At 45.1% G+C, this 14,391-nt stretch overlaps 1 protein-coding gene across 3 annotated transcripts in view; it reads left to right on the forward strand.

Moving 5' to 3' along the window:
• Window positions 1-14,391, forward strand: part of ERI3 (ERI1 exoribonuclease family member 3) — a 136,073-nt gene that overhangs the window by 14,218 nt on the left and 107,464 nt on the right. For all 3 annotated transcript variants that reach the window (XM_074876242.1, XM_074876245.1, XM_074876244.1), the window contains exon 3: window positions 10,698-10,814. In XM_074876242.1, the coding sequence (XP_074732343.1) occupies window positions 10,698-10,814 (117 nt within the window). The remainder of the gene's footprint in view (window positions 1-10,697; window positions 10,815-14,391) is intronic.

Raw genomic sequence — 14,391 nt, forward strand, 5'->3', positions numbered from 1 at the left:
GCATGACAAGGTTAAATTGGGTTCAGGCTGTGTTTCCTTGAGTGCTAGTGTAAAAGAGTATTAAAGGCATTTTTCCCTGAACATCCGTCTTGCAGTTCTGGCTTGCAGTCACGGGCAGGTGTAGCTGGAGTGGCTGCAATGATCGCTGCCTCTCCGCTGCCTGTACTGCTCTACCCGTGGTCTCATTCCCATGGCAGGAACAACTGAACAATGTGTCTCTGCTCCTGAGATGCTGTGATTTATAGACTGACCTTGTAATGGGAATGGATGTTGATTTCCACGAAATTTAGGCTGTAGCAGCAGATGTGCAGTCCCTGCTGAGCTCCCTGCTGAGGGTGAGTAAATCGGGGATAGGCAAGCTGCCTTGGGAGCTGCAGCCTAGGCTCAGAGGACTTTCTAGGAGGCATATGTCCCTGAAATCGCAAGCCTACTGTGGGAGGAGGTTATGGAGGAATTGCTGGTCTGCTGGAAAGCAGGCTGCAAGGTATCTATCTTCTGCTTGCTTTTCAAGCTGTGCTCTGTGGAGCTTATACCAAGGCAATCCTAGCTGAAGGCCAGGATGGGAATGCAGAAGGTGGCTCACACAGTAACGGAGATTGTCACAATCCTACCCAGAGGCAGATAATGGAGATGTGCCCGTGCCTGCCTGTTCCATCTAGATGTCCCCACGTAGCAGCTTTCTTCTTGCCCGGTTTTTGTGTGGCTGTTAAGCTCAGTGCATTAGAAATCACCTGCCAAAACCTTTATTAAGGATGATCGTGAATTGCTGAAAAGTGAAGAAATTCAGGCTTGTTTCCCATGGCAACTTTAACTCGGCACTCTTGTGCATAAGTATTACAGTGGAATATTAATCTGCAATTACCTGTCTTCATGCAGCTTAGGCTTGGCTGTAGTTTTAAATACCTAGTTCTCAATTCAGCTTCTTAAAATGTTGTTTCTAGAGGAATGTCATTAAAAATGCACATAATACAGTGACTTAAAGTCTTGTCTTTTTTTTCTTTTGACTAAAAGGAAGTAAATGCATATATATATTTATTCATCTCTTTGGCAATTGTGGCAAATTGTTATGCCATTCTTCCTATGTTAGAATGCTTTCAGTTCTTAGAGTGCCAGGAAATAGTTCATATAAAAGCTGTTTCAGATGGGGCTTTCTGTTCACATTAATTTTTTGAACAATCTTTTGAAAAAACTTTTTGAGGCCTCGTAGCTAGTTCCTCTGAGCAGTTAAAAATTTTGTGAAGAGCACGTGAATATCCATAGCTCAACATCCTACAAGGTGCATCTGAAATTAAAGAGATGCTGTTCTTTTTCAATCATATTTTTCATATATCATGTGCTTCATTACAGTTCTGTTGGACTGTTGTGAAATCTTGTTTTGACTAATATGAGAATAATGTCTTTATTTTAGAAGATGCAGAGAGAAGGCCATCATTTTGGAGAGGCTTCTGCAGGGTCTGAGACACCAGCTATGGTGTAACCCTCAAAAGCTGCATTCTCCGCGGCAGTCATTTTGCCTTGGAGACCTTCCTCATTCTCCTAGTAAGTGGGGACAACCTTGCTGTGACCCATATGAATCTGACAGGGTGGGTTATGGCTTCAGGCAACAGAATTAGCTGTATTTATTTAAAACCCGATGAGCTAGAGAACATGAACAGTTACTGAACCCAGATCTCCTGGAGAGTACAACCACGAGACCACCAGGCAAGGCATCCTATGTATGAAAAAAAATTCAAAGCGATTTCTTATTTAAAGATACAAACCCACCATTATTATAGCAACAAGCCTAAAATACCAAGGCACTCAGGTGGCCAATTGCTGCAGTCCTAACCTGACCCAACCTGCTTAGCTTTCGGCTGGTTATTGACAGGCCGATGAGATGACTACTTTAAAGCAATCAGTCATGTTGCCCTTTCCCTCACAGTGTGTGGAGACCCCACATCAGTTATGCATCCCGGCGTGCAATTCCCCACCTGTGCTGTTTGAACACTGTATCCTTAGCTGTGCAAACATTACACATCGTTTAGGTGACAAGTTGCAAAGTTAAGTAGACTTGTTGTTACAGCAGAAAGTAGTTGAGCGGCAGTCACCCTGAAAAGAAAAGATCCAGGCTAGCTCAGGAATGTGCAAGTCCGCTGTATCGTGTTTAAAGGTTTGTTCGCCTCTCTGTAAAGCTGCTGCTGAGGGTAACGTGCTGCTGGAAATGTTCACACTACGAACATTTCTAAAGTGAAGGGAATGGGTGCCACAGGTTTGTATGTTTGTTGTGCTTGTCCTGCCATGCATGTCATGCGTATAGTTGCTGGTGATCGGTGTGTGCTTGCTGCTCTTTTGCAGCCTCTGAGGCAGGGGGGGTATTTTGCATCCCTCCCAGCATGATGTTTTAAAACCAGGTAGTATTCTTCTATGGTGTGGCATCTATCTAGTGCTGCACGGGGATGTCACTTTCCAGGCTGCTGTCGTTCTTGGGTGTCATGGTATAAACCTGGTGGGCAGACAGACACCACACAGCCTCTCACTCACCCTCCCTGCCCCGGGGATCGGGGAGAGAATTAGAGGAGTAAAGAGACTCGTAGGTTGAGATAAAAACAGTTTAATAATTGAAATAAAATAGACTAATAATAATAATAATAGAAAATAGGTAATGCACAATGTGATTGCTCACCCCCTGCCAACCAATGCCCAGCCCATTCCTGGCTAGCGATCCCAGAGGAGCAAAGATCCCGAAACTGTGATCCCGGAAGCAAGAGCCCCAGCTTCCCAGCTGACCCTCATCTATATACTGAGCATGACGCTACATGATATGGAATAATTTCATTGGGCAATTTGGGTCCGTTGGTCTGGCTACGCTCCCTCCCAGCTTCCTGTACATTTGCACACTAGCAAGACATGGGAAGCTGAAAAATCCTTGATTTCTTAGCAACAACTGAAAACATCAGTGTATTATCAACATTCTTCTCATACCAAATCCCATACTGAATCCAAAACACAGCACTATTCTAACTACTAATAGGAAAAAATTAGCTCTATGCCAGCTGAAACCAGGACGCTGGGGAATGGTCTTTGCTGTGTTAAAGTGGTCTTGTCTTAGTTTTGAACAAAACTGTCCTGATAAAGAGAAAGTGCAGCTCAGCTCTTTTGGTGAGAAGGGCATAGGTCATGCCTAAGTCTTGTGCTTTTCTTCCCCTTTGTGCCAAGCTGGCTGTGCAGCCATCCCTGTGTTATCTTTGTTGGTCCGTGCAAAATAGCTCTTGGTTATGTTATTTAGTTCCTCTCTGCCAGGCAGAAGCGCGCTGTCACTCGCAGCTAGTTGTGATGTCTGTAAAACCCTGGGTGTTCATTTACATGCGGTAGCATGCCCTTTTTACCCATCTCAGATGTTTTAGTGTTGCTGGGAACATTGATCATTTGCGCTGCTCAATATCAGGTGAAGAGGTTGAAATGATTTGATAATTCTGCAACAGGGACTGCACAGGCTGGTTGCCTGCGGTAGAAAGGAGCAGACATGAAAAAGTATATAGTGTAGTTTTCATCTTGCAACGGAAAGGTAATATTTAGAAATGTGTGTGTGCTGTCTTTAACCTGGTTGGAGTGCTAAACTTCCCCCAAACTGTCAAGCTTAAATTGTTGTTGGCTGTGTCGGTGGAGATTTTCTGGGTGGTTAAATATATGTCAGTAGTACTTGAAGAAAGAAGTTGAAGTGTTGATGTCTGTTGGTCTACATTTTTCATCCCAGGTCTGGAAAGAGGAGAGAGGTTCTGCCTTTTTCTTGATGTCTGGGTACTGCTGAAAAGATCAGAATAGCTTTGTGGGTTTTGGCAGGTGAGATGATGCTGATGGTGAGAGGCATGAACCATCCTGGGAGCAAATGACTACCAGAAGTTTTGTTCAGGATGGCAGGACAAGGGTTGTGAGCCAGCTGTCAAGATTTCAGGTATGACAGCAGGTGTGAAAGAAGTCCTTGAGACCACAGTGATAAGTTTAGGAGGAAAATCTCATTTGCAAGACATGTGGATCCTCCTTTTCTTGGCCCTGTAAGAGGGGACCTCAGCTAAGGAAGTGCTTCGCTTTGGATTCCGTACTTTTTTAAAAATTATTAGACTATTTCAAGATGGTGCAAAGGAGAAACAGTGAGTGTGACCAGGGGTCTGCAAAACACAACTGTGAGTGCAGGCTGGATGGCATTGGAGTTGTGTTTAGTGCAGTGACGAGAGGGGTATGTATGATGAAGTCCTCAGTTGCAAAAATGAGAAAGGCAATGTTCTGGCCTGTATCTGCTGTGGGTAGGAAGAGCAGCCATGAATTTAAACAACAGCAAGGGAAATTCTGATTAGACATTAGGAAAAACTTCCCAATGATAAGACTAATGAAACAGGAGGATAGAGTGCCTAGGGAGTGTGTGAGTCTCTCTTATTGGAGTCTGTAAAAACAGCCTAGACAAAGTCAGAAATTATTTAGGGGGAGGTGATGCTGCCCTCGGGCAGGTGCATGGACTAGATCTCTCTCTTAAAGCTCAAGCTCCTGGAGGCATGTGATTAGATGGGAATTTCAGCTTCTATTAAAGTAAGAGAAATGGTCCCTCACCCTCACAGTTGTAAGGAAGCACCTGGAAATAAAAGCCAGGATGAATGCCAGTGCAGAACCCAAAATGCAACTCAAAATTTATCTTTGAGGAAATCCAGCCTTTGACATGGGGCTCTGGTGCATGAGTGTTGGGGGTGGGCAGTGAGGTTCACCTAAGAGCAGGGGGAAGAAACAACCTTAGATATTCAATGATCGGACAGCAGAATTTGTGTTCACATCATCTTATTCCAGTGTTTCCTGATCTTTCCATATTCCTGCCAGTTTTCTTGTGTTTTGATTTTGATGTGTATTTCCCTTCATGCTTTTCTGGGATATAACAGTTGTTTAAATGTGTTGAATTGTTGGGTGTGTGCATATGTGTACTTCAAGCTAGGTAGTGATGGAAAAAGAAATTTGGGGGTCAGCTGCTTCCCCAGAGATCTTTTGACAGGCTTAATCGGTACACAGAGTAAATTACCCAGGACAGAAGCGTTGAGAGACTCCTTGCCGTGTGTGCAGGTAGGCATCCTTCGGAAAGTCAGCATAGCCCTGATTCAGCAGAAGTTTTGCTGTCCCCCCACTGCAGAGGTGTTGCCTTTATGGTACTTGTTTTGGTTAGTTAAATAAAAATTTAGAAGTGGGGAAAAGACCTATGAGGTCATCTTGGTTACTGCCCCTGAGGGCCAGTGCAAGGCTGCTCACTTGGAAACAGCTTTAGTTAAAATAATAATTAAGGCAGAGGATGGAAACTGGGGAGGCAGAACTGTTAGGCTAGTGCTGTCCTTACTGTGTCCCTTTTCGATTTTAATTGCCTTGGAAAAAAAGGAAAATCACAAGGCTTTAAAAGCTCTGATTCTTCCTGCTCTTCAACCCCCCGCCCCCTCCCCGATCTTGGAGGCATCAACTCTCATCTGTCAAAGTGTAAATCAGCAATTAAAACACAAACAGCGAAATGCCAAAGATGACCCGAAGCACAAAGCAACTGACAAACAAGTCCGGACAAATCGGCGGATAATTTATAAGCATTGCCCTAAAATCTAATTATTTGGCAATTCGAATTTGCAGCCGGCCAGGGCTGTGCAATAAATTTAACCCGCCATAAATTATTTAGGAGCAGCCCGTGGTGTAAATCAAAAACACGAGTGTTTGTTTAAGAAATAAGCTCCTTGTGCATAAAATGACTTTTTTTCTTTAAAGAAGGGGGGGAAGAGCATCCCTGAACAAAATGAGCTGGTGCTGAGACTGTGTCCCTCCACGGAGACTCCCTTGCCTCTTCTGCCCTTACCTTTTTTGAAGGTGTAAAGGAGTCTTTTGGTAGGAAGTTTTATGCTTTTCCTTATCAGGAAAAAATCCCCTTCTCTGAACGGCCTCTGCTTGTTTTTATTGCATTTTGAACAGTCAGCTCTGATTTTTATGGGCATCTTTTATTCCTGTGTTTATTAAACTTCTTCACGTGGGGGTGGGAGTAAGGGATAAATTATTCTCTGGTAGTTTTTGAACTGGATAGGCTACATGGTCTTCCTCAAATATATAACTCAGTGTCCTGAAGTGTTCCCTGTCCACTTCATATGTGGGCTTCTGGTTTAAAAGGTTTTGAGAGCCGCGAAGTTCTTGCTGGGCACTGTATTCTTTTCATCTAATGTTATTAGTGCTCCCCAGATCCAAAAGGATAAGCAAACAGATTCCTCTATGGGAATTAGTGTAACTTCAGGTGCTTTCTTCTCTGAACACCAGAGATATGTCCATTATAGGAAATTATGTAGCGAGTATAGATGTGTGCTTGTTCATTTCTTTTATTAGCAAGATCAAGACAGCTGAATTTGTGCATCCCTGCTTCAGTGTAAAGGGAGGGGAGTTTCATTTAGGATGGTTGGGTAAGGAAAGGCTGGGTTCATAGCAGTGCTTTCACATGCCCTTATGAATTTTTCAAATGTCTCTTAAAAGGAAGTCCCGAGCCATTCCGCAGTTACCCTGCAGCCTCCTGCTGCTGCTCAGCCCACTGGCCTGGGACAGCCAGGTTGCACAGGAGGCTTCCACCTGGCACCTCTTTTTCTTGGGAACATTTTTTTTTTTTCTAAAGACAAGAATTCTGAGCAAGCTGTCACATAGATTTGCTTGAAGTACCATGAAATCATAAACGCAAGATTGTTGTAAAGAGAGTGGACCTGGTAATGGATATGTATAAGCCTCTGGCTCTGTAGGTTCCTATTGTTACTGTGTTTGGGGGCGCAGCTGAGGGGAGGGACAGGGTGCTGATGTCTTTTTCTTTAAGCGTGTTAATATTGATTTTAGAAGCTCTGTGTTCCAACAATATAAATGCAAATGCCTGTAATTGGGAGCCGCGTGCAGAATTTCTCAACAGAAAACATGTTCAACTTTTCATGACAATGAAAGGAAAATAAAAAGCCGCTTATTTATTGCTGGTGGTTTGAATCCTGGATTTCCTTTCAAGTTACTTTGCAGTGCTAAATAAAATACCTAATTGCAGTGCTCGCAAAATTCAAATGGGTACATTTGTTCTTCTGGTAGCTTGCGGCTATTTGCAGCCTCTGGACACCCTCAGCATTATTTCAGCACATCCATAACTTCTGGTTGTGCTATAAGGAAAAGCTGGGGCAGGGTGGGGGAAGGTGAGGGGGCAGGAAGCCCCAAATGCTCCTGGCACAAATCACTGCCAAAGTTGGAACATGGACACAGTGTTGGAAGTGGAAATGGGTGAGGATCTCAAGGTAATGCTTATGGTTGATGAGACTCTGATAAAAGAAACTTAAGTGTCAGTGAACCTCTCCTTTTAATTCACTTCTGTCGCTCTCCTTCACCTTTCCCACCTGGGAAGAAGCAGTGAAGGTCCTTGGTGGAGATGGAGCTGAACATGTTGAGTTCACCGGGCTGCTGTGAAATGTGAGAGAGCGCCCGGCTGCCTTCCTGCATCACGGTCTGTTGGGGGGTTGTGTGAGTGTGTGTGTCTAAGTGCTCACCATTTCATAATAATTACTAATGAAATTCTAGATCTGTAATAACATTTTGGATATCTAAAACAAACCATATGCTTGTAAAAAAAAAAAAGAGAGAGAGAAAAAGTGGAAACAGATCAACTTTAAGCCATAAATTCTTGGTAAGAGGCCTCTTTCCCCCCCCCCCCCCCTTTCTGTTTATGTTTGATAGATATTTTTGTTTCTGCAGGAATGTCAACTCTTAATTTCATGATGTATCATGGGCTTAAGAAAATTGAATTTAATAAAGGCAAAAGATGAATGGCACCTTTAAAGGTCCCAACACTTGTCTTTATTAGCAGGACAAACTGCAGGGTCTCCAAACACTGCTTCTCTCCAAATGAAAGTTTAAATGAAAAGTACAGCAGTGTCACAGGTTAAATTTCATTGCAGGACTGGCTAACGTCGTTAGTGAGGAGTGGGGCTGATTTCATGGGGCTGGTATCTGTTGCCTTAGATACCAGCGGAGCAAACACTGCCAGAGACTGGAAAAATCTCCACTATAGGAAGCATGCAGATAAACAGCCTTTTGGGAAAGGTCCTTTACCACTTACTTCAAAAACTGACCACATAAGCCCAAAAGAGCAGCTGCGCTTTCTCCTAAGACGCTTGGGTCGCTCCTGGGGTTCCGCTCCTGGCCACGCGCTTCGCACAGACCTGCAGTAATTCTGGATATTGTTAAATTTTCCACATTTTTTTAGTACGGCTTTTTATTTCCTCCGTCTGTCTTAATCCGACCCTCCTGGAAGTGCTTTTTGCCTTTGGTTCTGGAAGGCGAGTGACGCCTTTGTGTATCAGATCAGCGGCAGGGCTGTCTTTCAGTCTCGCTTTGTATCCAGCCACTTGATGGCCCCTGAGGATGTTTCTGGTCCCTTAGGATCCATCTCAGCATTGCAGTGCAGCCCTGCTGTGAAATCCAACCGGTGTGTGTCCCTCTCTGGGAGGAGGAATGCTCGTCTTGCCCTGTCGTGGGCTTGCCTGCTTCCAGGGTCACCTCCTGGGTGAGATGCAGATCTATGGGGAAATGAGCCGCCCCAGCCTGGTTTGAAGGATGGGGTCATGTTACCCTGGGGTTAAGCCTGGCTCTATTATGACATCCTGTCCATTGGCTTCAAACTTTGCAGTCTGTTTTCCTTCTGAACAGAAATTTGCTGCTTTCAGAGCCTATCTGTGGTAGCTTGTTTGAAGGCAGGATCAACTGTGTCCAGTGTTTCTTACTCAGGTTGAATTTCTCATGTTTCCACGGGTGCTTCTGGGTGGCTGAAGCTGGAGAGTTTGGCTGCACCACAACAGACAACCTGGGTGATGCTCAGGTGTTTTGCCTCTGTGTCCTCTTCCCCTTCCAGCCTACAGGTCAAGTTTTGCCTCGTTCCTGGGGAAACTTGGTGACTCCTGGAGGGGCGGTAAGGCTGTGGGGAAAGATGTGCCCAACTGTTCCCTCTGCCTTAGCCTGCACAGCTTGCAGAGTGTGGCACAGCCAACCATGGGGAGATGGTTAAGCTCTGTGTCCTCTGCAGCCTGACTACTCTGTGTCTGCACCTGGGCACTTCAGCACTCTTAACACTTTATTTTATATAAAATTTTTTTTCATAACTTTCCATCTCAACGGCACGTGCTCCCCATGTGCCCTGGGCTGGGCTTTGTGCCTGCTGCTCCAGGGGGCTGCTCTGCTGCGGCCACGGGCTCTGTCCACTGGGTGTTTCTCCTGGCTATTTAAATTATTTGTTGTTTCCATTTACCCACCCAGCTTCTTGCCCTCCTTCTGCCTGCTGGGGTGGTGATGTCAGCAGCTTATATGTATGACCTCACAATAATTTCCTCCTGTGGGTCATGAGGGTTGCAGCCAGGGTCCAAAAACTGTGTTAGTTCCTCCGCAGCGGCTGCATTTTCCACATGCTAATTTTACTCACAGGAGTTGGATTTTTTTATTTTTTTATTATTTCTTATTTGTCTCTTCCAGATGTTTTCAGGCAGTTTTTTTTGTTGTTAAACTAATTCCATTCATGTTTTAAAAATTTATGAAAGCGCTAATAAAAATGTCAAAGTGGTAAAAATGTTAGCTTTTGCTCTGCTTTGATTAAATTTTGCAAACTGTTTTTGAATATTAAAAAGCAATATTTTTTTTATTCTCTCTCCCTCTCTCTGTTTCTCTCCAGAAGTGATTTGAGAGGCTTGTTGCATGGATATCACTCAGCGGGCTCATTTGCACTCCAGAACCTTGGTGCCATGCATCTCTATTAAATAACATAGACAAATTATTCTTTAAAGACACCAAACAAATTGTCACTTCTCCTCTTACATTAAACTGGAAGGAGGAAAGGGAGTGGAGAAGGAGGGGGGTGAACACAAAGGATTTTATCGCTTTTATTCAGTGGTTGGCTTTTTTAATTTCATGTATATTTTTTAATAATTGAGAAATCCATCGCAACTGGATTTGTTTAAACTTTTTATTAACAGGTCCATGTAAATTTTTGATTGCTGATTATTCAAATAATTGAACATTCTTCTGATGAAAGAATGTTTTTATTTTCCTATCAGCATAAATTGGCTACAAAGAGGAAGATGAAGCAGGGCTTGCTGCTGTGCCATATTCCTTAGGGATGGATTTGGAGGGGGCTTCTAGCTCCTCTCCTCACTCTGTTGGAGGAGAGCAGTGCTCCTCAGCCTCTCTCGGGAAGGAGCTGCTTCCTGCCGTAGCTCCTGTGTCTGCCTGGTGTGTCCTCCAACAGGATGGCAAGGTGGAGAAGATGGGACTGGTCTTGGGGAGGGCACAGCCCCTGGGTTTTCATTACTAAACAGACGTGAGCCCATTGCCAGTACATCTCCATGTTCCTGGGTAGTGTGTGTGAGTGGTGCTTGACCATCTTCCTTAGGGTCAGCTTTGGCAATGATGTGTGCAGTTGCAGTGCTGAGCACAGAGACCTCCTTGCTGCCCGTCCCGGCTGGGATGAGCATCAGTTCTGTCCTCCTCTGGGCTCCTGCACCACTTTCCCACTTGTATTGCACAGCTTTGTGTTAGGCTTGGTTTTGTTTGCAACTGTCAGGCCCCTCTTTTTTACAGCCAACTTGGTAGGCAGGATCATTTCCAGCTTCATTTTTTGTTTGTTTTAAATGAACAGCTGCTTTTCTTTTTGCCCTATTCAGGAAATCATCGAATTCCCTATCCTGAAGCTGAATGGCAGGACGATGGAGATCGAATCCACCTTTCACATGTATGTTCAGCCTGTGGTGCATCCCCAGCTTACGCCCTTCTGTACAGAGGTAAAGTGCAAAGGTTCCCTGGTGCTCCAAGAGTCTCCCTGGGAAGCAGGTTTCCATTGCACCAGGGGTTGGGGTTGCCTCTTCACGGTGCAGCTGCAAGGCAGCATGTCATGCCAGCCTTGACTTAAGGGCAAGGGGAATCATTTTTTGTCATTGCAGTACCATGTGAAGACCGCAGTTTGGATTCATAAATAACTCTATCGTCTGCTAACTGAGATAGCTCTATTTACAACTAACAAACGTCTAACTGGGTGACCACAAAATAAAATCAGTCATGTTAGCTGATGCTCAAAATCCTGTAGCCTCTCTGTGAGCTCTTCATGATTTTGCTGTGCTGCTCTTTTTGGAGGGGGGGGAAGGTCAAAGAGAGCATGGTCTGAAGGAAGAAAGTGTTGTACGGCTGCATGGTTCAGAGGCCTGCCTGCTGGGATTTGATGAGCCCTTCAGAATGGTAGGACAACCCATGTCTGTATTTTTAAGGCTTTCTTTTTGATGTCATGCTTGTTGGGGCACTTGAAATGATTGCTGGAGAAGTGGCCTCTTGTTACTTGGTTACTCTCATTGCTGAGGACAGCTGCTCTCGAGCTGTGGCCACCCTTCTCCGGATAGAGAGAAGAGGATGAAGGTAGTAAATGTGATCCCTGAGGGTTCAATAGGGCAACAGGGGTTGGTTTTGTGTTGGGGTTTTTTTTGGTTTGGTTTTGTGGTTTTTTTTTTTTCATTCAACACAAAACGTTAACTCTTTCTGCAAGTTTGTTCTTCCTCCCTGCTGTAACCATCAAAACAAAGTTTAAGTTCCTTTTGCTTTGGGTTTTTCTCCTGTCACTCCACTGGTTCAATGTTGGCCAGTTGAGCAGCTAAAGTACTGACTGTGGGAATCAGGGTATCCAAGTTCCTTGTTCTGTCCCAGTCTCATCTGGAGTCATTGACGCTGTGGTGTGTTTTCTCCAACCTCCATGGCTGCAGGTTTAAGCCCCTGAAGTGCTTGTCCCATGTGTACTAACTTGATGAAAAATGTCTCCTCCGTGTTAGGTGGAGTTCCCTCCAGGACCAGCCAGCCCCTTCCATATTTCCACGTTGTAAAAACAAATACTTTTTTTTTTTATTCTCTTGTAACTAAAAACCATCTGAAGGTATTTTATTTAAATGTTTAAAAAAAAAAAAAAAAGACTAAGCACAGAAAACATTATTCCCAGGAGAGGGGCGTTCAGAAAGCTATAAATGTGTGAAAACAGAGGGTTATAATGGAAACTGTTTTGCAACCTTAATGCTAGAAGGCTGGACAACTACTTTGGCTGTCCTTATCCCCATGAGGCTTGCTGGACATATGCTTGTACAAATGTGATAAATCTCACAGCTTGCACCTGATCTTTGCTAAAAGCAACGTCATCTTCTAGAGTAGAGCCCAAAATGTCTGTTTTGCATGTCATCTAAATTCTATAGAGAAGTCATCTCACTCACTAACTCCCACCAAAATTCCTTTTTCTGGAAATTCCTCTGTTGCGTCCTTTCCCCCACTGCTAAAGGTTGCAGCTCTGTTCTTGCACGAGAGCCTGCATGACTTGCTTGGTGTGGCTGTCCTAACTGAACAGAGCCTCCAGCCTGCTGCAGCCTGAGGACATTGAGAGATTCTCTGGATTCCAAGCTTGTGACTGAGACATTCAGCCCATCTAACGCTCCTGCACTGTGGTGCTTGCTCATGGGAGCCCAGAGCAGCTATTTGTGTCTCTTCAGGTTTGTGTCTCCTGTGTGGAGCCGTCGAGCAAGCAAAGCTCTGTGTGTGTGTGTGTATGTGTGCGCGCGCATGCGCGCCGGCTGCGCATTTGCAGGAGTCCCCAGGATGGGCATGGATGTCCCAGCTGCAACATTGTGCTGCAGACTCTGCTGCTGACCTCGGTCTGATGTCTTGTGTCCAGAGTTGGATAAAAATGGGCAGTGCTGAGGCCAGCAGGCAAAATTATTTCAGAACTCCCACCTGTGTCTATCAGTGGCATGAAATGGTCCAGTTTGCCAGGTTTGGCAAGTTCTCTGTTATTAACAGCATGGGTTAGGCAGCTGGTTTTCATCCTAGCCTGGAAACCCCTGGCTCCTGGGCAACACCCCCACTGTGTGTGTGCTGCTCGGTGCACAGCATCACCCCTGTGCCTCCTGGCCTGGCGGTCCCCCTGCCTGTGCAGGGGCTGCCACGAGGTCTGGGAAGTGTGATCGTGCTGGAGGGGTAACTGGGCTTGTCGTTGGGCCCATTCTCTGGAGCTGACTTTGAAACCCTGCCCTAAGAGCCACAGCGAGCTGGTCATACTGAGAACCTTACTAAACAGTTGCAAAAATACCCTTTTGTATTTGCAGCCACTTTTAGTGGAGGCTGTAGTGGCCGTGTAGAGACCTGTGGGGTGGGTGGCTCCTGCTAGGCAGGCGCAGGGGTCAGCCCTGTGCCGCTAGTGTGGGTTCCCATGAGACCCCCTGGACACAGCCGGGACGTGCTGTGTGTCCAGCTCCTGTGGAGCCGCTTTCTACACAGCTCCAGTGCTTGCCATTGACTTTCAGCTGTTTTATGTTTTCTGAAAAATACCCATTTTGCTAAATGCCAGTAAAGGGCTTTGTCTAGGCACCTCTACTTACAAAGGGTGAGATTTATTGGCCTCTTTGTCTACAAAGAAAGACCAGGCTTGATTATCAGATTGTACACCAGAGACAAGTGCTTAGGTAATCAGCAAACTGTCGTGGAGTAGAAATACGATGGTTTCCCAGATAAACTCTGTAGGAAAAGCAGTGGTGTTGACATTACACGGGAGCCTGTCTGCTGTGCTGCTGCTTTCCCCTCTCCCCTCCACTGGCTGCTTTTTGCCATGAAGCAATGGGACTGCTTGGTATAGATTGTGTCTGGGAGGATTACCAGGCTTGCTTGACATTACTCCTTGGGTCTGGAGTACCTCTCACATCCTTCTTCCTTCTTGAAGACGACAGCACAGCACAGGAAGGGTGTCTGCAAGGGTGGAGAGCTCATGGTCACCCTCAAGGCATCCCTTTGCTTAGCTTTCAGTGTGTCTGTGCTCTCCCCTGGCTACAGCAGGTTCCTTCGACTCCCCACACCAATGGCCAGGAGCACGACTTCAGTGCTGGCTCACTCGGTAGCCCTCATCTGGTCCCCTTTCTCTTGACCTTGTGTAAAACAACAGGTCGTGAGGCTTGGTTGTGATGAGGGGTGTGCTGGACATTTAGACAGAGAAGGTGGAAAGTGCTTGCAAATGGTTAAAAGCTGCTGTTACTTATATAAAGCTCATCATGGTCTTTTGGAAGATGCGAGTGGTTTGTCTGATGCCCAAGAAGGTTCGTGACAGGAGCTTAAGTGAAAGGTTCCCTCTACACAGAAGGTGCTTGTACAGGCTTTTCTATGGTACTTCGCTCTCTTTTTATGATTAATTTTTATTGATTTTTTTCCTGAAGGAACAGGCAATAAAAGTACAAAAAGATAAATGCCTTATAGCTTGTTTATGTTTTTAAGTACCATGTGCTTCTTGGGATCACTGGTGAAACTTTACAATTGTGCAGTTTTATGTTTTTATACTTTATCAAAGCT

The sequence above is a fragment of the Strix uralensis genome, chromosome 8, assembly GCF_047716275.1.
Source record: "Strix uralensis isolate ZFMK-TIS-50842 chromosome 8, bStrUra1, whole genome shotgun sequence".
NCBI lineage: Eukaryota > Metazoa > Chordata > Aves > Strigiformes > Strigidae > Strix > Strix uralensis.